This window comes from Neodiprion virginianus, chromosome 1, assembly GCF_021901495.1.
Source record: "Neodiprion virginianus isolate iyNeoVirg1 chromosome 1, iyNeoVirg1.1, whole genome shotgun sequence".
NCBI lineage: Eukaryota > Metazoa > Arthropoda > Insecta > Hymenoptera > Diprionidae > Neodiprion > Neodiprion virginianus.
Genome location: NC_060877.1, coordinates 32,551,228 through 32,576,282, shown reverse-complemented (window position 1 = coordinate 32,576,282; position 25,055 = coordinate 32,551,228). Strand labels below are relative to the sequence as shown.

General features: G+C 39.9%; 1 protein-coding gene across 2 annotated transcripts in view; it reads right to left on the bottom strand.

Annotated features, from left to right (window-relative positions):
* Nucleotides 1–25,055, bottom strand: part of LOC124310446 (RYamide receptor-like) — a 53,902-nt gene that overhangs the window by 4,904 nt on the left and 23,943 nt on the right. For both annotated transcript variants that reach the window (XM_046774407.1, XM_046774408.1), the window contains exons 2-7: nucleotides 10,778–10,884; nucleotides 9,734–9,936; nucleotides 8,851–8,999; nucleotides 4,475–4,596; nucleotides 2,268–2,485; nucleotides 276–376 (exon numbers count right to left, since the gene is read on the bottom strand). In XM_046774407.1, the coding sequence (XP_046630363.1) occupies nucleotides 276–376; nucleotides 2,268–2,485; nucleotides 4,475–4,596; nucleotides 8,851–8,999; nucleotides 9,734–9,936; nucleotides 10,778–10,884 (900 nt within the window). The remainder of the gene's footprint in view (nucleotides 1–275; nucleotides 377–2,267; nucleotides 2,486–4,474; nucleotides 4,597–8,850; nucleotides 9,000–9,733; nucleotides 9,937–10,777; nucleotides 10,885–25,055) is intronic.

Genomic DNA, 25,055 nt, shown 5'->3' with positions numbered 1-25,055 from the left:
TCATGCCAATGTTAAAGCGGCTGCGTGTATGCCGAAACGACTACAGCATAAAACGGTGTTTCACAGTATCGCCTATCCTTTGAAATGCACTTTCTGTGAACTGTTATTAACTTGCAAGAACTTCCTTTAGCGATGTTCAAAAACCAACAGGGACAAAAGTTACTCGGCAGTCACGACGTGCCGACAACGACGCATCAGAATCGTGCAAACACGTGATACGCAAGATGATATCTATGATTGACGAAATTTCGAAAAAATTTCTCGATTCAACTTACTCGTTAATCTCCGGATAAGTGTATTGCAGTACGTTGTAGGTCTGGAGTGGCAGCCAACACACAGCGAACAGTGCGACGACGATCACCAACATCTTGATTACCTGCGGACAGAAGGAAGAACATTGTTGCATCTCTTGCAATAAACTCAACTTTTCGAAACGAATACGTTCTAGGTAATTGATAAAAAAATACAAGCCAGTTAGAAGGATCATCTCATAACTTGGCGCAATGACGTACGGATCACTTCAACGTATAAAAATTACCGATTGAATAAACGACACGTCATTTATGCAATTTTTGCAAATATTCGCCGTGAGTAATCTTTCGACTCTTGTTAAATGCGATAGAATATAAGGGTGTTAATATCAAGTTTCACGGCCACGAACAACCACCGGATACAACAGAGTCGATTGAAACGCGGTCCATGCACGAGTTGACTGGCGTTAGTTGGATAGGTAAGTAAAAAGTTGTAATATATAGAGTTGAAGGTGGGATCGAGGATCAAGTTACTGAATTCTTCCCAAGTTACGCGCTCCACCCGCAATATACGGGACAGAAAGGAAGCTGCGTGGGGGGTTGACGTTAATTAGGTCGACTGCTGAACGCTTCGCCACCTTCGTCCTTTTGCCAAATTCACCCGACGTGTTTCTCGGACCGAAAACTGACTCGACTGATATACGAGACTTACTCACGGTGGAAATCGGGAAAATTTTCGAGTCTCGATTTACGTGAAAAATATCGAACCGTGATTACGGCAAAAAAAAGAGGACGCGGGTAAAAAAGTTGGCAGAATTCGCATTGTCTTCAAGTATCCTGCTCTCTTGCTTATATGTCAAAGATTATCTTCCGCCGACTGACTTCGGCGACGGACTCGTGTGTATTTTGTGTCGTACAAGAAAAGTCATAGAATTCGGTAAGTGTCTTACCGTTAATCGCTGCGTAGATATTACGCTTACAAAAACCCTGTAAAATTGTTTGCAGTATATCCCGAAAATTTTAAGTTCAAGATAAATCTCGCTGGTTTTGAAAATTCAACGATTATACTTCGGAACAAATTTCATATGTTACAGTAACTTCTTCGACGGTGCATCTGGTATGAATCTGCATTCAGACGCACGCGTTGCTGTCACAATGGAAAAGCACTTCTCGGTAAGTAAGTAAGGACGTCTATCACAATCAGTTTGAAAAGGATACAGACCTACCATTGTGCTTAATAGACAAGGCAAGTAACACCTACGCGCAGTGAATTGGACGGCTGCCTTGATATAGCTGGATGAAATTTTAAGCTCAATGTCTTACGTATATCCGTTGGCAGCTTTATTGTTGTTGTTACGTCTATTATAGGTACGAAAAAATTACCGAAAAAAAGTATCAAAGAACAGTCTCGTTTTTTATACCGTATAGGTATATAATACATAAATAGGAGCGTCCTAACTTTCTCACGCAAGATTAAACTCGGAGCTTTTCGCAGTTGGTAAACAACTTTTAGGCAACGTCTCGGGCGCACACAACGTTCACCGACACGTATGTTGCGTATGGAATACTTTGTGACACGGCTTAGTCGTAGACACGTGTGTGTGTGTAACTCGGTACATACGTTTTTACGGAGTATTATCCCGAAAGCGAATAGCATATAGATACAATATTCAGCTTCTTTCAGCTCCGAAAGTTCCGAAGTTATCTGATTATATCGATCTCGCGTTATATCGTTCGGTTATGTACCAGACGACACGTAAGGAAATATGTATCTGAATAATGTACGTGTGTCGGAGTCTGGTAGTAGGACGAATACCTCACCTTTAACGTGTACCGAATCCTTTCCGCGACTGGAGTTGAATTTCAGAAGGATTTTATCAAGCGCACATCTCCAATACTTGCCCAAAGCGGAGACTACGTATGCGACATCGACTGTTTCGTTAAAAATTTAAACTCCGGCATGACGAAAAAGTTATTTCTGTAAAAGCCGGAGAGATCGAGAAACTCAAAACTCACCTTCTTCTTATTCTTCATCAGGTTGGCGTCGCGAGAGTCCTGAGCATTTCCGGGTGCTCTGCTTCCCCACAGCCTGAGCGCCATGCGAGCGTAAACGCAGGATATTACGAAAAGGGGTGTAAGATACTGCAGGAAACCAAGCAGAGCTCTGTAGATCAGCATTGAGCTTTCGGACAACTTTTCGTTCCGGCAGAAGGGCTTGAGATGATGTCGGCCGACTGAAATTAAAAAAAAAACAGCCGTGCATTCTGCGCGAAAATGGCGATTTCGTATCTCTTTCAAAAATTAATCGACAAATATCTTACGCAACGCAGAATCCTTTTTTCGGACTCCGAGTCCACAGCGGTTGAATCGCAAACAACTTTTGTGTATTGTTATTGTACGTTGGAATGTTTTCACGCGGGAATTCACATCGCCCACCGCGTGAAAAGGAAAGTTTAATTGAAATGAAAACGAGTTGTATTATCAATTCAATTACTAAAAGTTAACTCCGTGTATCGTAAAGTTTCGAGACTCGAAAAGTTCAGATTTATTCTACATTCAAAGTTCTTTTGATTAAAAATCTCTCCCCTTGATCTTTTTCATTACAGGTACGTAGGAATGTACACGAGTGGCGGGTGTTGAAGAAATTCATCGTTATTTACGTCGCAATTTAATTTTATTTCCGATTTCTCGTAGAAAATCGACGATTTATTTACAAGGCCTGCAACGAATCTAATTTCGAATGCGAATACGAGTTTAATATTCACGAGAATGTTTAGCCGATCCATACGTGGGCACGACAGGCACGCGTGCAGGAGAGTTTCAGAAGCAAATGAAGGGAGCCAGTGTGTCACTGGCAAGTGGAAAATACAATCTCTTCCTTGATGAGTCATAAATTGGCAATCTTTGCTACGTCGTTAACTCTGTTGATTAAATGTCCTAAGTACCTACAACCACGTGGAGAATGGAAATTTGGCTGACGCTGTACGTACAGCCTTATGATAACCCTTGTATTTTGTGCAACGTAACGGAACGTGCAAAATAGTAGAAGCGATGATTGGCTAATTATCCACTTTTCAGACTCCAAGTTTCAACTACAAGCATGTCACTCAGGTACGCACGTTTAATTAAATTTGATTAACTCTCCGTCGGTTGGTCGGTTCGTTCGTTGAGTGTTTAATACATATAGTAGGTACGCGAAAATGTTCTTATTGTGATAATACACGCCATAAACTTACCGAAAAAGAACAAGGGAATGAATTTCTGGGAATTTAATTACAACTTAAAAGATAAATTTCCTTCGTCAAAATCCGCATGGTTCGCTGTAGATGTTCGCAAGCAAGTGGAAACGGTTGCAAAACCAAAAAGGCGAATAAGTGAATAAATGTCAGTTAAGAATTCGCGATGAATGTTCTTCTCGTCCTTCGTTCCACTGATTCGACAACGACGCTTTTACACTCGTCTTTAAATCCGCGGACGTAAATCCTCCGCCGATCGAAAATGGGATACTGACGGATATTTTAAAAGAAAAAAAAACGGAATCAGTCCCGCGTTTGTTGATATTGTAATCATTTCGTACACGAAGCGTGTACGAGCGGATTACAAGTGCTGATATTTTATCTCGATGAACGAAAGGGCTTTCAGACGTAGATTTTCTACCGACCGAATTCGACGACAAAAATATTCCAACCAGGGCACGATGTCTGACCAGACAATCCCCTTATCTCGCGAGAAGACAAACGATTTTTCGGTCAAAAAGTATTGGAATCTCATCTTTCTAGACAGAATAAGAAAACAGAAAGGATTTGGAGAATTACGTTTATACGAATGTAGGAACGGGGCCCGATTTCAAACCGATTTCTTCACTACCTTTCGCCCCGCACGTGAATTTCCCTTCCGCAGAAAATCGGGGCGGAAAACCATTTTCTGGTTGCAATTTATAACAGTGGTAAGAATGACATTGTGGTTAGCTGAAAAGGGATGATTTTCATTCCTTTAAGGACTAGTTCGAAAATATAACAAACATTCTCGTGCACGTGTATTATAGCGATGTAAGTGCAATGATTTTCCAGAAGTCTAAATTGAACCGATACAGCAAGAAAAAAACGATATAATTGCACCTTAAATTTCAGTCAAATTTCTTATTTCTTCCAGGGCGCGTTTTCGAAATTTTTTCAAATTTCACACCGACAGGCGCGAGTTAATAATCTGCGTTTTTAACTCACCCCCAGAGTTATCCGGCGTCATAATCACTCGCAGAGCCACTGCCATTGGAGCGGCCAAAGCACCGCCGAAGAACCAGATACTAGCGATTACGACTTTAGCTCTGAACTTGCTGGGCCTTGCGCTGAAATGAAAATGACAGGCAGGTGTTCGTTACATTTTTCATTGCGGAAATCTTTCCCAGCTGCGGAAACGGTGAAAGGTACGCGAAAACTTTTCGACAATGAGTATAAGAAAAAAAGCACCAAAGTGTGTGATTATTTTTGCCTTTTAATGGGTAAGTGATTGCAATCGTTTGAATGATACCTCCATCCATGTCAACCAATAATAATTGTTCTGCTAATTTGGACAGACTTTCAAGTTACGCAATAAACTTCAATTGCGAGAATATTCATTAGCCTTCTACGTAACTTTTGTAATTTGTGTAGCTGAAAATTTTACTCCAGACGAGTAATGAAGAGGGTAAAAATACTCATGGCCTCAAAGCATCTCGCTTACAGCTGGTAATTAATTCTCGCATTTCATTAGAGTTGTACAACCCAGGTGTAACGTGTGTTCGATTTATTAAAAATAAATAAATCTGTCGGACCACCACTTTTGTTCCTAGGCTTAAAGTTCACGCTCTGTTTCAATTTTTTCTTCAATTCCATCAAGTAATTATAATGCTAAGATGTCTCTCGGCGAGAAAAAATTGATGAGGTTATAAAATTATGAAAAAGAAAAAAATACAGACTTCCAGAGAACAGAGAATCACTGGAAGCTGGTATGGAATTCGTAATTTGATATTCAAGCTGCTTTTCATATCAACCGCTAATAACGAAGCCAACTAGCAAATCAATCCGATCCTTCTTTAAAACCAATCAAACTTTATCCCCAATCAAAACTCCTGCGAAACATCGATAGCTAATAACTCAGCTCGATTTTCCGCCCTGCATTAACGGAGTAAGTTTAAATTTTTCATCTTCTCTATTCCTCTCTCTCTCTCTCTCGTTTCCTCTCATCTGTTATCGCTGCAATTTAATTAACAAGTCTACAACTTCAGTTCACTAGATCGTAAAATCGAGGCAAAAATAAAAATAAAATAAAAAAAAAGAAAAGAGATTGAGGCCATGCAATAAATTTAGCAGCAAAATGAAAATCGAATGGCGCTATTTGTTTGAACGGTCAACAAACATCGTCTTGCAGCTCAGATGTCCGGGTAAATTCAATGCATGGATGCAATTTCTAGGTCACACTGGTCGGCTAAATTCTAGTTTCTCAGAGGGTGCAGAGAAGATCTGGTCGTAAATAATCCGTGTAACTTAATAGTGAAGTGTAGTTGCGTAAAAATAAAACGTTACGGTGCGGGTTGCTCCATATTTTTACAGAACGCGATTCACGGTGATTTTGTTCAGGAAAATCGGAATTATTTGACTAAAACAAATGGGAAAGATTTACAGATCCCATTGAATTGCGGAAATTGTTTTTTCGGCACCCAACTTTTTCTGTAAAAAGAAAAAAATTGGTACACGAATCGAGACTCAGGCTCTTTGGAATATTATTACTGTACGCTTTGAACCTTTCGAGTGTACAATCAAGATCTCGAGTTCGATAATCGAAGCAGCTTTCCTACAGCTGCTGCACCTCGATAAGTAAGGGTGGTGAAGGTCTTTGTTCAATTATAGTTACTCGAGCTTACGAGAAATATCTTCGATCATCTCGCGCGGATTGGTGCGTAATTTATCAACCCCCTTACGAGGATGTGTATAATAAACCCCTCTGAAGTGCCCGGTACGAGAGGTTGAAGTTATTTTAACCTAAATAACAATCCGTCTCCGTAACGAAATTGAAATAATTTTATGGTCGTAATTTCTTCCCGTTGAACGGATGTAATCATAACAGTGATAACCTGACTGGCACTCTGTTGGGGTAATAACTTATTTTGGTAAAATAATATTTCTTGTGCATGCATGCATGCATGCGTCTCCACGAGTGTAAATAGTACGCACAGTGTGTGCGATATCAAATTATCGTTATGACGCGTTACCTTGATGTTGAAATATAGGGAGGAGAGTAAAAAACTCAGGGTAACAGGAAATTAAAACATCGAGTATACGATGAATCTCCGCCTTCGTATATTTAAATCCTCTCGTCCAACACGCTGATCCTTCTGATTAATACTGACTAAAGCTTAGCGGAAAAAGGAACTGTCTCACATGGGTAATTCTCATTATGAAAAAGTGTAAATCCGAACTTGATTGGATGGCAGAAACAAAGGCAAAAAAAAAACGTAAAACTCCTCGAACGAGTTGAAAAGCAATGAAATAACTTCAACAGTACGTATCCAGAGTTAAAATGTGGCTATGTGGATTTTCAATTTGTGGCTATGTGGATTTTCAAGGGTTAAATCGTATGCGGATTGTGTGACCTTAATAGGATTGTTTTTGAATTTTTGTGCTTCCAAGGGCTCAATAATCGCTTTCAAATAAATTTAAAAAATGCCGTGAAAATTTGAAGGCTCTACATCGAACTTTAACATAATCCGCTTGGTGATCAAGTTATGTTATGGAAATAACATGGGAAAAACTTTTTTGTTCTTTGAAATTTCATAAATCATTGATGAATATTCGAAAATAATGGAAAAGACACATTTTTATAGGGAACTTAACGGTTGACAAAAAGCTCTGATGGATAAAATTCGTAAATAAAAGCGTTCGTATGATAATTAACGAATTTGATTAAACTTTGAGCGTTGATTAAAATATGAACGCTTTCATTAACGAATTTTACATATCAGAGGATTTCTGTATAGTGTTCAATTCTCTACAAAAATATGTATTTCCCATCACAGTCGGGATATTCGTCAACGACTTATAAAATCTCGAAGAGCAAAATGTATTTCCAACGTTATTTCCATAATATACTTGGATCACAAAGTGATCTGTGCAGGGAGTTTTTTTTCTTTTTTCTTTTATTAATTTGATAGCGTTTAAGCTCCTGGAAGATTAAAAATTCAAATCAACCCTGTCAAAGATCACGCTATCGTGAGGTATACACGCCACTAATTTCTTTCTTTATTCGGTCCTTCTTCTTCGTTTTACGATCGTGATTTTACGCTTTAGAAGTGAATATCTGTCACGATACGATAAGCTGTATGACATCTCTCGGGGTTCGTAAATATTTATGTTTCTCGCGACAAGTTTTATCTTTTCCCGCTTCGTTCTTATTCAGACGCGGGTAAATAACTTTTTACGAAAGTTTCCGCCTCTATTGCACTCTGGATCATATTTACCCCGACCCAATTGCTAAAAGCTTTTTCCACTCACTCACATCATTTTGATCACGTACGATACCTTCACCTTGAAAAATATACCCGGTCTGGTCTACATTTTACCACCTTTATAGATCACACTTATATGTACGGATACATCGTGACCAATAGGAAATGGAAACTCCATTCTATAAGGGGTTCTTTCTCGTGATGTGAAGCGGACGTGACCTTAGACCGGAAACTCGGCAATAATACTATACTTAAATCGCGGAGACGGGCAATTTTCAAGGTTTTGTCACAACATCGATATTGCGCACCGTTTCAGCTTTCAACAGTACCTGTAATATATATATAAACATGTATTATCTCCACGTTGATGCGACACCGCTGAAAGTTCCAGTAAGACTTCAGGATGATTGGCAAATTGTTACCCACCTCCTTCGCACAATATATTATATCGCACTTGAAGACAAACTTCAGCCCTTATAGGAACTTGACTGTAATCGCTGACTTGATTTTTTTCCGGCTTTTCCACCATTCGGATGAATTTAAAAAAATTTATCAATATCATTCGTTCCATGCACCATTGATTTTGCATTACGCATGTTTTATTTTTTTATACACATTAAGAATACCCATAAAAAAAATGACGAGAAAACAAGTGAGTAAAATTGAGTCTCCCGAAAGAGTTGTCCGAGAACTTTTCGCTGCTCTCATCATTTCCGAAAATAGAAGCAAGCAAAGAGACTTTCAGTTTCACACATAACTCAGGAGCGGTCCGGAGGATTTTGCTTCAAATTTTACATTATAGTTCCAAGTTAAATTCCAATTAAATACTCAAATCAGCAGACGAAGTATCACCTAAAACGGTCCATGGATTCTCACGTAATCTTCGGATAAAAAATTTGCCACCAACGGAGGAATTTATACATGCAAAAGTGCACCTGTCAATTATTGGAAATAACACTCTTACGATTTTATAACAACGAGAAGATATCTAAAATAAAAACTGATGACTTTATTTTCCAGGTGAACAAGAACGTGAATTTCCGCTTTCCTCTGAGCGACAATCTACAACGCCAAAAGCCTTTTCATTTGATAGAGGTTTTTGAATTTGTTCAAATTTACCTCAATGGCTTGAGAATCGCTCGATGACGGTCGACGGCGATTGCAGTGAGGGTGAAGACCGACACGTTGACGGAGAGGACCTGGACGAAGGGACAGAACGCACACATAAAGTATGGGAGGTTCCATCTCTGCAGCAAAGCGGCCTGAAACTGTGAAGCCAAAAAGGTTCGGATCAGCTCTTTAAGGTGACAGTCACGCAATAAGGACAAACCAGGCGGACGGTCTGACTAAAAAGTAGGAAAAAAAAAAAATCGGTTTAAAAAACTTCCAGCAATGTTATTTCCACGAATGACGGTGAACGTGAATTGAACCATATTCCTTCTACATGACGAAAATGAATCTGAGGAAACTTGAACAACGCGAGCTATAACAAAAAGTTGTAAACAATTTATGAGGAAAGATTTTATGATTGAAACGTTAATGATAATTGAGCTCTGGTGTTTTGGATACGATTCTGATGTTTCGGACTCATGTTGTTCACCATAGAGAATTTTCAGATATCACCTGAATTTTTTTTATACACATAGTCTGTTCAGGAGTTGCTGAAAATAGATTTTCGTCAGTACGGTGTAACAGTGAATGTTTTTCAGAAAGATCTGTGAGGATCCGAACAGTGAGCAAAATGATAATAACAACATTAAGATGCGATCAAAAGCATTTTAATGACGAACCTTTTCTTAGTTGGCTGATATCTCAAGTTGTGTTAAATTAAATTGCTCGGGTTTATTTTCATTTTCATTATAGTTAAAGATGGGTCTGTTCATTCGTACTTAATACCACTGATACGAATAACGTTTCTTTTTCTTCTTCCAACTCTTGATTCGAAAAATCCGGCCGATTCTTTCTCGCCACATAAAATTAAGACGAACGATTATTGTCTCACCTGAAAAGGAATAGCAAAGAGGCCAATAACGATATCGGCCAGGGCGAGATTGGCGATGAAACAATTAGTGACGCTCTGCATGCGTCTGGAAGTAGCGACGATCCATATCACCAAGGCATTTCCGACGACCGCCAAGATGGAAATACTTCCGTAGCAGATACTCAGCAGAGCTATCAGACCAGCTGGCACGTCGTAAAGGTCGTCTGAAATTGAAAAGGACACGTAATAAAACGAGAATACGATCGTCTCGTCATCCCGCAATCTTCGCTCCGAGTTCACGTATTAATTGCACGTCGGTCAAAACGATCAGTGCGGAAGTAATCGCGGCACGAAAAACATCCGCGTCAAATTTACCCCAGACGAAAGAAAACGAGGAAGCAGCTGTGCGAAGCAATAATTTCATAATCGTACCGTCATCCAATCACCGTATTATGTGAAAGAAAATAGCCCGACTTCGTTGGGGAATCGAGATGGACCGAATTTTGCGTTAAAGGAAGGATGATTCCAGTTGAGAACTTCCTTCTGTTCCACGGTTTGAAAATACAAACAAAATCAGAGCTCATCGAGCTTTTGCAGTTCGTTTGTCTATCTAACGTCGCTACAACTCGGTAGTTTACGTCACTGTAATCATCGCGCAAGGGATACAAACCGGCAGTTTACGTTGTCTTCGACGGTATCCAGAAGCCGTTTAAATTATTTCGACACAGTTAATCGCGTCGTACTGCAGCTTTTTCCTGATCGTTTCCCGTATCCCCCATAAATTCTGCGCCATAAATTCTTACGGTTGAAGGCTGCAGCTCTTCGGACTATCAACGTTATTTTTCCATTCTTAACTGACGACCGGTTACAAGATTCGATGAAACGGAAGAGTTCCCACGGGAAGAGATACGAAACGGCGATTGATTGATCGTGGCTTAGGCGCAGAGGTTTTTCATCGAGTTTCACCAGAATGCGACACACAATCGGAGCAATTCATCAACGTCCGAACCAATGGACACGGGGACGTTTAGTTGGAAAGTAATAATCCTTGGTAAGAAGGGTTACCGTATTCGTCGTAAATGGATTCATTATCGTAGGTCCTGTTCGATCCAGATACCCAGACCTCATCCGGCCCTCCCTCCTCGGCCGACCACGCTCCGTCCATTCTGAAACTAAGAGGATTTACTCAGACTCGGATAGTTAGCGGTAGCTGGTTTCCATGTTTCACGACTACCAGAGAGCAGGAAACTTGCTTCGCTCGACCGTAATCGTTATAATTAATCTGTCGCCGGTTCAGAAACGAAGCATCCGCGCGGCGGAAGCATCAGAGGCAAGCTTTGTGGGGAAAACTTCGAGCAGCGTTCTATTTATTCGTTCACATTCTCCTTCTAAACGGAAATGACCAAAAGTGACAGGTCGACTATTAATTATAGAAAAACAAGGTCGGGGTGAAAACGCGGAATAAAATTTGCATATTTTCCTGCTGCCCGAAATTGAGCAACGAGCATCTTTTTCTTGGTGGGGGGGGGAGGCTTTTCTTTATCAATTTGATTCCTTAATTTTATAGATAGAACTTCGCGCTAAAAATATTAAAAAGTTATACTGGATTTCTAGAGCATATTTCTTGCAAACAATCATTCGTTGTTCTCAGGCAGTCGGTATCGAAACAACGTCAAAGAGAGTCAGCGATGTGACGGGCATGGAAAATCTCAGCTGCTGCTGTAGGCACTTAAGCCCCTGCAAATAAGGTAGAACCTCCATTACCGCAGCCGGAGCGTCAATTTTGGGAACTGTCGACTTTGTATCAACTTTCCAAAATCCAAGCAGTTTACTTTTTCCTTGCAGCTTACGCGACACTCGCATTGCCCATTTGCCTCTATTGGCTGTCCATAAGAATTGTGCTTTAATTTACTGATACTTATTTTTTGCACTTGGCTCAAGTGTCACGCATCATGTGTGCGGAGAATCTAAAATCCAGCCGATGGCTTAATATATGCGCTCAAACATAATTTGCTACTTTTCGTCTACTAAAAACGCCGCGGGTTTACAACGCATGTTCATAAAATCGCAATTTTATTCAAATTTCCAAAGGAATCGAAATTCTCGGTCATAAATCTTCTCTTAGTGGGTTAAATTTTCACCCGTTGCCGTTAATCTTGAATATATAATATACCAGGCGTAGATTCGGTTCAACACTCCGTGAAATAACTCGCTGTTGTACTATAAGACTTTAAGGGCGTGTCTGTAATTCTTTGTTCCTGCAGTAAAATGAAGAACCCTTCGCGCCAAATGAAAACGATTTCAGTTCTGATCTGCCCCGCTTCCGAAATGGCTCAATCGTTTTAGCGCATCTACAGCAAATAAAAAACCAAACGATTTGCAATAACGGCCGTGAATTTTAAATGATCGCCTGAGTTACGTAGTGAAATAAATAACCCATCCAATATATTTAACGAATGAGCTCATTGCGATTTATCGCCAAGCTCAATATTCAAACGAATTCGAATATTCAAACTGATTATTAGCACGATGAAAAATAAGAGTGTGATAATTTAAATATTTGCATAGTTTTCAAATTTCTGGACACTTATAACATGTCCAATAGCGAATAAACGCGAGTGAATTTGACATCGCGAAGCAGACCTGCTGTAATAAATTCACAATTAACATATTTGATTTACGGGAGAAAATAAATTTATTATCGGTATCGTCATCATTATTATACATATATTTTTTATTTACCAAACAATTGTGATTTATGAGAATCACGAACAAAGTTTCGAAAAAACTAAATTAATTGAAACTCAAGTTGTACTGATAGGCTGAACAATACCCCGCAAAATATTGTATACACTGAGAGAAATTTTTCGTTCCGATTACCGCTCGGTCTTTAACTATTTTCAGTTTTTACCACAATCAAAAAATACAGTTCTATGTACAAAATGAAACTTAGTTTTGTAGCTGTTACTATTCTTTCTCATTACGATCACTGTTACTATATTTTCTTGTGACTGTTGCGAAAATTTAATGCTTGTTCAACAACAAGTAGAGTAAACCGAACAAACTAATTTTGCGTTGCAATTACTAAAAAAGGATCGACAATAGCGGAAAATGGTTACGTGTATCTCATTTTTTGTAATTCCAACAATATTCAAACAGTTTTTTTTAACGATACCTGTTTCACTGAACTCTTCTAGTTACTATAAGAAATTAAATTTTTCTCAGTGTAGGTTTAGCAAGCATAAGAAAAAGATTTATATAAAATAAGCAAGCTTCTGTTTGGGTATTTGGCTTCCGAGACACGTACTCATAATATAAAGATACACAGATGTGAAAATAGCCAGCGTGTCGTGTGATTTCTTTCTTTCGTATCCCACCTCCGCTATCTTCCCCGACATTAATTGGATCCTATTTGTCCCAGCGTAATGATAAGACGTCACGCGTTATAAGAATCATATTTTATTCCCACCTTTCTCGATTTCATAGATTTATCGCGTACTCCCGATATCCTGGCATTCGCTCAGGCAGAATATCTTTCATGATTCGTTACGGGACACCGACGAAGATATATCGCTTTTGTTCAATCGTGCAAATAACGTAATCGTGGCGAAGCGAAAAATTCTCTAGACTTGATGTGTGTCTTAATCGAGGGATATGGAAGAATCGTGGATCGAGCCTAATTCATACCTCGGCGAAGGATGAGAAAAATTAATTTTAAAAAAGTGTGAGAGAAAAAATGGAACATCTTGAAAAAATAATGTTGCTACACACCTGTTAATAACGTAACTGGCACAAATTATTAGCGACACGATATTAGCCCTGAGATTTTATTCTCCGTATCTACGATATATGGATGATTAATTTTTATCGGGAAATGCGATGGCCTTCCTGGTATGAAAATCGAGATTGGTGCATCAGGAATGATCGCTCTGACATAAGCTCAACGTCGCACAATTCAACCGGGTGAAGATACGGCAGCGGATTCCTCGGTTTCTTTCTGATGAGAGCAAAATCTGAGTTGATTAACAGCGAGGCGAAGATTAGATTCTTCGTACCACTGGCTGTAAAGATTTTATTAAGAGGTCTCGGCAGTGAAACGTGCTGTGCCTAACGTGATACAAGCCATGCGGCGAATCAGCGATCAATATCACTTCGAGTTAGTTTTGCACGCTTTCAGAATAAAATGAACGAGAATTAAGTAAAGTTTCGCGTAAAAAGTACGACGGGAAGCACGCTAACCTTACCGCAAAATAACCAAACGTATTGTAACGTTTTTATGCTTGGCATAAAAAGACGACCAATTCTCATGCAATTTTTATTTATTTTTACTCTTCGTGCCGTTACGTTACGTATTTTTATCACGTGTATGAATAACGCCTCCTTTATGCGGGCGAACTCGAAAGCTCGTGCTTAATTTCGTAGTACTCAGATTTTTCTGTTATTGTACAATTATTTCCTTTTCGTCACGAGATTGTTGTACATCGAGTATTTGTCGAATAATCATACAAAACTAGAAAACACTGGAATCGTATAACCGTGACAAACGCCTAGACGTAAATTATTACGTCAAAATAGTTAAAAATCTAGTATATAATGAATTCGGTTTCACTCAGTCTCACTAGGAATTGCCTGATAGATATATTAAAATGCAGACGCGTTGTCGTCGTGGTTTTTATTACTAAAGCCATAAATTTTGCAGGCCAGCGAGCAATTATTTATCCTATTATCAAGACTGGCAAGCCGGTCAGTGAGTATAATTAATCAATTATCAAAACTGATCGGCAGCGTTTCGTCAGCAGGTAGTTTGTATATTCAGGGAGTTTCAGGAAATCATCGTCGAAATACGGAATAAATGGTTATCCGCAAATACGGCGCGTCGATGGTTGACGATGGTTTATTAATAAACAGGCGTTGCGCGAAGCGTCGATTCTCAATAGATTAAAAAGCCTGATCCCATTAGCCGGTCATAACGGACTGCCGAGCAAACATTATCTCACTTTTGACGTACCAGGAGCGTAGCTGTAAATCGGGGTGCCACGAACCATCGAATTTTTTCTCTCCAGCGAAAACGCAACGCGTAAATCTGGGTCGCTAGAAATGAGGTTGAGTTGATTAAAGCTCGGGTAAATTTCCGGCCCGTATATAGATAACATATCACGTGCGGCGTACATGGGCTAATTTTTTGTTTGAAAAATATTATAGTCGCGCGCCACCGTCAATACAAAAATTTGCTTCCTTTCCAAGCTCTGTAAACTCTGCTGCTGCAAAATTCGGTAGAGAATATTTATCACACTACGATGAATTATTTTCCTAATCTCCGAAGCTCTTCAAGTCGTGAATCTCAAAGGCGTGATCTTGAGTGAATCCGACTGACTGTGCAAAAAATTTCGAAACCATCGGGTGAAGCCTGCATTATTATAGCGTTTGCTCAATCATTTCATACATTCTCTCAGACATCGACGGTGTTGAATCGTAATCAACGTGCTATGATAATAGGGGGCGTAGACTTTTGTCACGATATTCGTCTCCAGCTCAATTCCGAATCCGTTGGCTTTGATGAAACCGTATTCAATGCTTTCCCTGCAGAATCAGAGATTGTTCCATTCAACGTCACGGCGAACGTCCCTCGTCGGACGCTAAAATTACGCCTAATCTCGCCATATATTGAACTATTTATAACGACACGTTTTCGCCTCACGTCGAAAACAGCCTCGCAAATATACGAGATGTATTCAGCCGTGAATTTGCGAAAAATCCGGAAAATTAGGCACGTTACGCTGAAAGTGAGCCCTAGAAGAAATTCACACCCCAATTCCCGGGCTTCAAGTTCGTTCCACCGACTCGAAAGCGCTCTGAATTTGCGCTCAGGATATTGCAAAATGTGCAGCAGTACCACGGGTGCAAGCAGGGCTTGCAAGTATAATTTAATCAGCAATGAAAACGTTCCTCAAGTGGCTGAGGTAATTTGCCAAACGATCTTCAAGAGCGAAGCTTACATGTACTAGGTTGCACTTGAGCCGTCAGATTGCAAGCTTTCATGGCGTGCTGGGCGAATTTCTTTTACGCCACTAACGAGCGGTGTTCAGCCGATCCTTTGCGAGGACCAATTCTTTCGAGTGCGATAATTATCAATTAGTGGAACTTTGAGCGGCTGATTGAAGAAAAGGGTGGAGGTATCGTTTTGGCAAACTGAATTTTATTCAATTTTTTATTCATTTCCTTCGGAGGATCTCCAGTTCTTTTTATGACCTCGTTGATTGTCTTTCTAATCGCATTACGAATTAACGAGGGTGATGCGATTAGTGCAAAATCGAGAAATATACTCGTAGTTACCAGAAAACCCTTGAAGCCCGTAGACTTGAATTTCCCGCCGAGGAAAGGAAACCGCATTTCACGGGCAATTCGATGATTCAGTGGGTCGCGGTATGGGCCGTTAACTAGGTTTATTAATATTGTTCTACCGCCATTAACAACAATGTGGCAATCGCGATTAGCGGCGTGTTGGTAAAACGGTTACGGTTATACACATGACTGCAGCCAAAGAGCTGAACTACATGCGCGTGGATAAAATGAAACCCTCCTTTTATGACGCAATCTGTTACACCAGACTTGATCTTTGTACGCATGGCCTGAAATTCGCTTGGATATTAACCTTTGTAATCTTGGCAATATACGCGAAGGCTGGAAGGTCTGTTAAATCGCAGATATGGTCCTTTTTCCTCAAAGGTTATATAGATTACAGGTATGTGTATGAAGATAAAATAAAAACAGAAAAAAAAAAAAATGCAAGGTTCAAACTGAAAAGCTGCATGTATGTAGACCTCGAGACTCCCAAGAAAATCTCCGGTCTCGCACTTTTTTTTGCAAGAACAAACGGTCCTGAGCTGATTTAGCAAACGATGTATATATCCCGAACCGTCAATCTCGAAAAAAGCTCTAAATCCAGATATAAATGGTTTGACTTTGTGATATTTACGGCCACGTCTAAAGCAGTCTCTTCCGAATCGATTTGCCGCAGTGCTTTTTATAAAAAAGCCCCATTGTAGGAAGGAAACTTTCAAGAAATCAATTACTTCTGAAAACAATACCAGCTCGCATCGTGTACGGAATCAATTGAAAACTGCAGGATTGAAGCTGACGATGAGAGAACGGCTCCGATTACATCCGATGAGAAATTACTTCGTAATATTTTTCTCTTCACCTCTCGCAACGAACGATATATCGAAAACAATAAACGTTTCCGACGACTTCACCGTCCTTCTAACTCACGAATGCCATTCAGCCGTAAGTATAAAGTTCCGAAAAACGGAGAGCTGATGAAAATGTCTTTCAAGATTTCGCAGCACCAGCTCCAAAATTTCCTGAAGTCAAGCTCCGACGCTTGTCAGCCGAGGTTTTGTTCACTGAGAATGCGACAGGCGGGAAACAATTTGTCGTTATCGTTGAGATTGAAAGTTCCAGTTCCTTTCAGTGCCGCTAATAACAAAGAACGGTGAGAAGAAACGCTGTGTATTACGATTTACAGAATAACGAGAAAAAATGGTGCACTTTGTTAATATACTTATCGCGTCATTTACTCACAGATTTAACGGCACCGATTGCCAGTAATATTGCCGCTAATGGCCCCATTTTCATAAATTTTTATGAATGTTTCTTTGCGCGCCGTCTTCTAATATCTCGAACCTAACGACGCGAGTGCTTTTATCAAAGACTAAGATTTTGCCGCCACGTGGAAAACATTTTTTTCGGTAAATCGATTACCACTTTTCGACATTCGTATAAGCGTTCAGCTGATGCCGTTCGTAAGACTCTTTCGAGCTGGTAACATGCGAATCTTCGAAAATTCGACATCCTATCAATTATGCTAAATATTTTCGTCGCTGGTCGCCTGACAACAAACTCGATATGAATTCACATCAATTCTACAACTGTGACTACGAGGCAAAAATTTTTTTTCAGGGTAAAACTTCTGCCTTGGGAATATACAGTGCATCAAAATAGAATCCCGGGAAGAGTATATTCTGACACTTGTTATAAAATAATGCGGTTAGCTTATAGCTCATAAGAATTGACTCGAGTTGTGAAAATACCGTAGCGAAATGGTAACTATGCCGAAAGAAACACAGTCGAACTTCTTAAGATATATTATCAGCAACGATTCGAGAAGTAGCGCTTATTCCCGTGTTCGTTAATCCTCTTGAGCTTTCAAATCTTCACCTCCAACAAGCGCGATTTTTTTTCATCATTTCGAGCATATGGTAAGCGAGAATATAAATTACGATATTATAACTTTTAATCCGCCGGTTGTGACATGTTTCTGCATAAAAAGTACGTGAGGATTATTATGCCGAAAGGATTGCTACTTTTCTAAAGGACTAAAGTGATCCGAGAAAAGTTTTGAGGGTGGCATATTTTTCGAAAAGATTTTACAAGTGTGACAATATTTCATAAAGGTCGTTGAAGATAACCTGTGCAAATTGACAGTTAATATTTAAGGGTCTGTCACCGCGGCTCAGAATCAAATTAAATGTAACTGCGATAAGTTTCAGATTAATGATGGATATGTGAGTCGAGCGGTGTAGCAAATGAACGCGTCGAAGATCGAACGAAACGAGGGCTTCCCACGTGGTAAATTTTTACTCCAAGGTGAAATAAACACTGCGAAAATAAACGAACGAACGAACGAACGAAGCAGATTTTTGATTCAATCACTCGTATATTGCCGAAATAAATAAAGACCAGCAATTACCAATGTAATCGTAAAATTCCAACAGCTGATTTCACCCGAGTTACTAGCCGCATGGGTTTCAAGTATCCTTGGACCCATAAACATCTCCGAGTTGTATAATTGTACGAAATTGGCGAGGGACCCATAAAATTTTTGTGTGTTTCTCAATCGAGATGCTGGCTGGTGGCTAGTTAGATATGTTATAATATAACCGGTCGTCAAATATTTGAGCAAGCCGTTCTGGGATATTAAAACTTCATCGTCACACGGTTCAAACGTATAAAAGTGCCCGATATATTGAAACGTATCTTTTTCTTTCAAGTTCAAATCAGAAACTGGTACAATTTCCACTGAGTGCCTATTGTAACTCTGAACCTGCATTGAATTTCTATTAACTGGATAGTCCCCGTCTTTGGCATATTCCGTACTATTTCGTCTACAAAGACAGGAGAAACTTGATACAACAAATGAAAGATAATGCCACTCACAGCTCAGTCGCTTTTTCTGTGCCTGATTCTGAAGAGCTTCGGTTCGAGTAACCAGTCATTTTTCAAACGTCTCAAGAATAAAAAAAATAAAAAACACAAAGAGCGGCTTTTCATTATTCTCATTTTTGCAGAATACTTACCCAAAGATATGTTTTGCCGCGAGTGAAAAGCTCGCTTGCTGGGTTCACCGAACACCTTGAATGAGCCATAGGCAAGACGCGAGGGGTTAACCACCCACGAAATACCCGCATGTCATTTGTTAAAAGCTTTCGAAAATGCCGAGATCTCCGCAATGCTCTCAAAATCGTTTGATACCTTGCCAGCTCGAGAAAAAAGAGTTCCCAAAAACGGTTTCGATCAGATTGACTTATTCGTGAGGATGCGCGATACAGACTCCGGGAATTATTTGTTCTAGGTATCCGGTCTTGATCAGCCGTATTTATACCTGCTCGGCCTGAATCAAACGGACTAGTCGATGCCGCTGTGATTTATCAGGCCGGTCGGTGATTGAGAATCCCTAATGAGAAAAGCGGCAAACGAACATCCGGTATCAGAAGTTGTACCGGAATCTGGACCATTAGCGTAACACCGCAGGACTCATCTTGTTGATCGAAAAAAAAACAAGCCGGAAAAACAGTTCTTTCGTGATACTTTTCATCACCGTGAAAAAGGAAGATTGTGTCGTTATGTCCGACAAACTTCCGCTCCGATAACGAAAATATATTTTTCGTAAATATTTATTTTTCTCAACTCAAAATCTATATGCCTAAGAAAATGTTCAGTTGATTAGACTAGATCTTGTTTGACCAACAAAAGTATTTCGTTGAATTAAGTAAGTATATCGCGTTCGTCGCACTTAGTTGAATCAAACGAATATCACTTGACTCAAATAATCCTTTCCCTTCGTGTAAACTTTGAAAAGTTACACCCGACTGTAAGAAGTGGTCTCGAAATTTTGCGTCAGAAGTAGGTAAAATATCTAAAAGTAAACTCGCTTTTCCGAGAGCTTGAGGTGTGAAGCATCAATTATACTGTGAAGCTTTTGAAATTTCATACGCACTTGCTGTAATTGTCACGCGATCCGAGCTAACCATAAAATGAATCGAGTTGACACCCCCCTCCGCAATCTGCAATGGCACATTGAGACACTCGAGATGTGCCTGCCGGAATTTTCGGGTGAATTTGACTCCCCCTTAATCATTCTTCATTCCCAAAATTTATCATATAAATTATATACATTTATGCATGAGAAAATTTCGAACAATGAGATTCTAGGAAGCGAGTCCCCATCAACGACAAAGCGTTTGTAAATATTCATTGCAGGATTCAATTATTTGACAAATGTAAAAAACGAAAAAATATGAGAATATAAATACCTTCGTGAAGTACAAAGTTAAATAATTCGAAAAAATCCAGCCGAATGCCTTTGCGGAAAAGGTATTTGACCCGGCGGTTTCGGAAATGAGACCAAGAAAAGTCTGAGCATCGCTGCATGGCGCGAGAAAGTTTGCAAGGGTATAAATTTTAATAATTTAAACGTTAATTCAATGGGAGACAAAATTGGGGTTGACAATGAATAACTGGCTCTGACAGGATCGCCTTCTGCGCGTTTTAAGAGCTTGTTTACTCGCCTCGGCGATATCTGTAGGCTGTGTGGCGTTTCAATTGTAATTGGATTGGAGTGAAATCAATTGCCAAGCTTTAAGCAGCTCGGTAAGAGTTTGCAGGCTGACCTTTGCGCTTCGAGTGTTTTTCATTTTCACGCTCACGGACATAAAAGAAGGTGGAATAAAAGAAAATATAGTTTAAAAAATGATGCCATTTTCAAGTTCCTACGAAGCCGGGTGAAAACCGTGCCGCGTAACCGATGTCGAGAAGAAGATACATTAGGCTTTATCATTTTTTCATCTCTAATAAAATGCGAGTAACAAAAATAATATACTTATGAATAATTCTTCTACCCACCGCAGCTGGGGCCGAGGAGTTACGCGCGTTTTATACGTACTCTATTTTTCTTCTTTCTATCACGGTATAAACTTTATTTCAATCCCTGTCTCTGTCGCAGTATTGACGACGTGTATATAATATTCTCTCCGATTGCATCTCGTCCTCCGATAAGAGCCGTTGTTGTATGAAATACCCACAAAGAAAATTGTTCACCCGAGGTAGAAACCGGAATCACTTGCGGATCGATGAAACGGCGAGAAATTTAATTCTCACTACCAACGGTGTCAGAGTCGCTCGACACGAGGAGATTCAAACCGATCGGTACGCCCTATTGATGAAAATCTGTCATCCCGGTATCGATATAGATTCGAAATAACCGTCGAGATGAATAATATCTAGCCAAGCATTGTTGCGTTCCTACGTTTGCACGATGTCGGAGAAAATGCTTTGAACCTTGTGCTTCGGGTCCCGAGTACACCGAACAAAAATAAGATAAAAATGCGGACCCAATCATACTCTAAAAGCATCGAGGTTAGAAGCCAGAATATAAATGGTATTGTCGAGGACAAGATTGCTCGTCACCCTCGGCATTGTGGGTGCGACTGCATTGTTGCCGAAAATTATCTCAATTCTTAGCCTATATCACCGCTCTGATATTTTTGCCGTTCTTTTGCTACGGCGCGACGACCAAAAGAAAAATAGGTAATCACCGTGCTTGGGAGTAAAAGTTGGACGAGAAGAATAAACCGCGCTCTTTGTACTCGTGGTACAAAAAGGTTCATTGCTCCTCTGAAATTTGCTTGACAGAAGCATTAGAATCATCGAGTTATTCACTTTTGAAATCGCTCATGTAATTGAAACACTTTTTAACGATGTGAAAGTCGCGCTTCAAGTTATTCCGGATCATTTAAATTCAGCGCAAGGGAGTCTGGAGTTGTAATTGAAATTGCGTGCGAACTCAAAATGCGAATAAGTAAGTAACCGATGCGTTGGAACATCAGTTGCGTGAATTAAATCTCTCGCATCACATACGCCGCGCATTGAATTACCGAAACAGGGGCTGAGTTCGTCTTTGACGTCAAGAGCATAATAGGCGGTGACTCCAATTCCTAAACTTTAATCAAGTTTGCGTGGTACCCATCAAATTTCCGGCCGCAAGTTTACTTTCACCGGCGCTTCGCGCTTGTGATGTGAAGAATATGAAAGCTGAGCTCCTCGGGCAGCAACATCTTGGTAGAAAACGTGAAAATTTTTGCGTTCTATATGTAAATTCATTTCCTTGCGCAACGCAACCCCGAAAATTTTACCTCGTATATTTTTGAACAAAGTTAATACCTAAACACCCAATGAAAAGAGAATTCGGGCAACCGTTATCGCGAAAAGTACGAGCTGTCATTTTATGCATGAAATTTTTTCATCACCCGCCAACATCTACAGCTGTTAAAAACAATATGTTGTTTCGCCACCTTTGAATTGTACTACTATCCGTGAATGTAACTTATTATAATATCAGTTTATTTACCTGTTAGACGAGAAAAAGAATTACATTTTCTCTTCACGAGTATTCGCGGACTTTTCGTTCACAACGAAACACAAATGTCATCGAATAACTGTGCGGCAACACCACATAATTTGAAATGAAAATTCGGATGGGGTATTTTTCAATAATTTTGGTTGTCGATCGGCGTAATAAAATGTAAAATTACTGTGACATTTTTTCGGGAGCAATAAAAAGCTACGGTTATACTGTGTTGAGGTTGAACGAAAATGATCGTTTCAGTAGCTGTGATCCGACGTTCGTACTTTTTTTAATCAAGTAACGTCGAATTGGTTCAGAATCTCAAATCTCGCGTGCGGAATCGCAACGTCGATTGACGGGTAATAATTCTGTCATTTCGTTTATCACATCATTTTTCTTACATAATTTTAAACCAAACACAGTCCATGCATCAGTACAGTGAAGAGAAGATGCGGATGTGAAACACATTTTTTGTTGCAGGACGGGATAATACTATTCGAGCCAAATTATGTACCAAGTATTATTCACGGTTCATCAATCCATAATATATAACAGGGCGAAAAACAAATTCAGCAATTTTTCCTGCATGCTGGTTCGCGATATCGTTTTATACCACCGATTCATCATCACGCTCCGTTTCTCTCATCTCTAACCCCAAGCTCCATGATCCGTGCAACAGCTCTTACTACTTGCCAGCGGCTGTCAAAACCAACGTTTCCTGTTTCCGGGTTGTTCGAATGCAACAACATTGAGTCTCTCAATCATCCTGAATTTATACCAGATTTAGTTACGGAGAAAAGTAAACTGACGCGTATAACAGCCAAACAACCGCTTCAGTTTTGACCGAAGTCCAAATAACCGTTCGCATTTATATTTCTCTGACAAAATTTCACTTCCATCAATGAATTGTTCATTGTCTTCGTTTCTTAGACCCCGTATGTCAGCCCTATACATTTATTCTGTACTTAGGTAGAGCGATTGTGAATGCACCTTCGCAATATCGTAAACTAGTGCACAAATATTTATACAGAAGTAAAAAAAGAAAAAATAACACACACGCGCACACTCGTAAACACGCCCTGGTTGGCTTATCTCCCTGTGTATCTTACAGCTATCCGAAACGCGTTAGACACGTATTAAAAATATGAGTGGAGTGCAATCTACCGCCGTGAGAATATGCATGAACCGTAATTGAAACAGCCGAAACAATATCAACGTTGAATCTAAATCATGAGGTCCGGTAAATGCCTGCCTTTTTTCAAGATTCTGTTCTGTTAAACTTTGTCCATAATTTTATCAACTTAGTCTCAGAACTCTGGAGGAACGGAAAAACTGAAGGAACAATTAGGGAACGTTGGCGTTTAAACTCGGAGGAAGCAAGTATAATGAGACCCACTAAATATTACCGGTAAGAATTTAACGCGTGACAGGTAATTTCGTAGAGAGTACGTCCGCTTATAAAAAAATAATAAAAGAAATAAGTTATAAAACATACGAGAGCTTTTATTCAGCTATTAATAAGGGTCGACGCATTTTATGTCTGGCGGGCAGAACTCTGGGAAGCTCGTCAAGGCCGTGAAGAATGCCTTTGCAAAATCCAGAGAAAGAATTCGGAGAGGCGCTTTAGGGTTTAACCCAAAAAGTTATACCTTAAATTTTCGGCACACCAATCTCTGGATAACTTCGTACGACTCCAGCTAGGCTTTAATTAATTTTACATCGACGCGCAGCATTCCACTCGGAACGTATGGTCTCGCGGGTCGGCAACGGAGTAAAAAATTAAGACAATAACGTGGCGATGGCCATTCGAAAAACCGCATTTTCAGTATCAATATTTACTCCCAATCCAGCGCCGGGGTCCACGAAGAAAAGCGTTCTGTTATTTCTTCTTTTTCTTCTAGTTTTCTTACCTCCAAATACCACTTATTGGGTAATTTCGGGTCAATATTTGATGCTCGGTTCGGCCTCGCGATTCGTTATCCTTAACAGACCTTCACATGCCAGACCTCGAGCTTACACGGCCTAAAAACGGAGCAGTAAAAGCGTCGTAAAAGGCTATTACCGAGATATTTTCATCCGAACTTCATTATCACGTAATAACTAATTCTCGCCTCGACGATAATTCTTTCCTCCGGAATCTACCATTTTCTACGATAGCGAAACGATCTTCCACTGATATTACCGCTCATCGCTTTCCGCTAAGGTCACAAAATACATCAAGTAATTCCCCCTAGTTTATTCGATTCTTCGTCTCTTCCGAGGCCACATGAAAGGCCACCGAACGCGGAGAACATGGCAAATTGACGTAGGTAAAACGAAATTACGGTGCGTATAAACATGTTGGGCGATTATATACAGTTACGTGAAATTGCCCCGCAAGATCGGCAAAGGATGCGTGATTCACTTTTATCGCTCACGAACGACCAATTTTCCATAAAAGCCACACGGTTACCGGACCCAGAATCCCGCGAGGAAATCCGCAGTACCTGACCAAAGCATCCGACTACTCAAATTATAGATAAACCACGAGTACAAAGAAAGCCATCGGTTTCCCCATGACGGAGGTCTTCCTTGGCTTCTTGTTTACAAAAAAACAAAAACATTAACGTCTTAGCTGGTAGAACAAATTGTCCGAAGCTCAGCAGCCGCATAGCAAAGGAA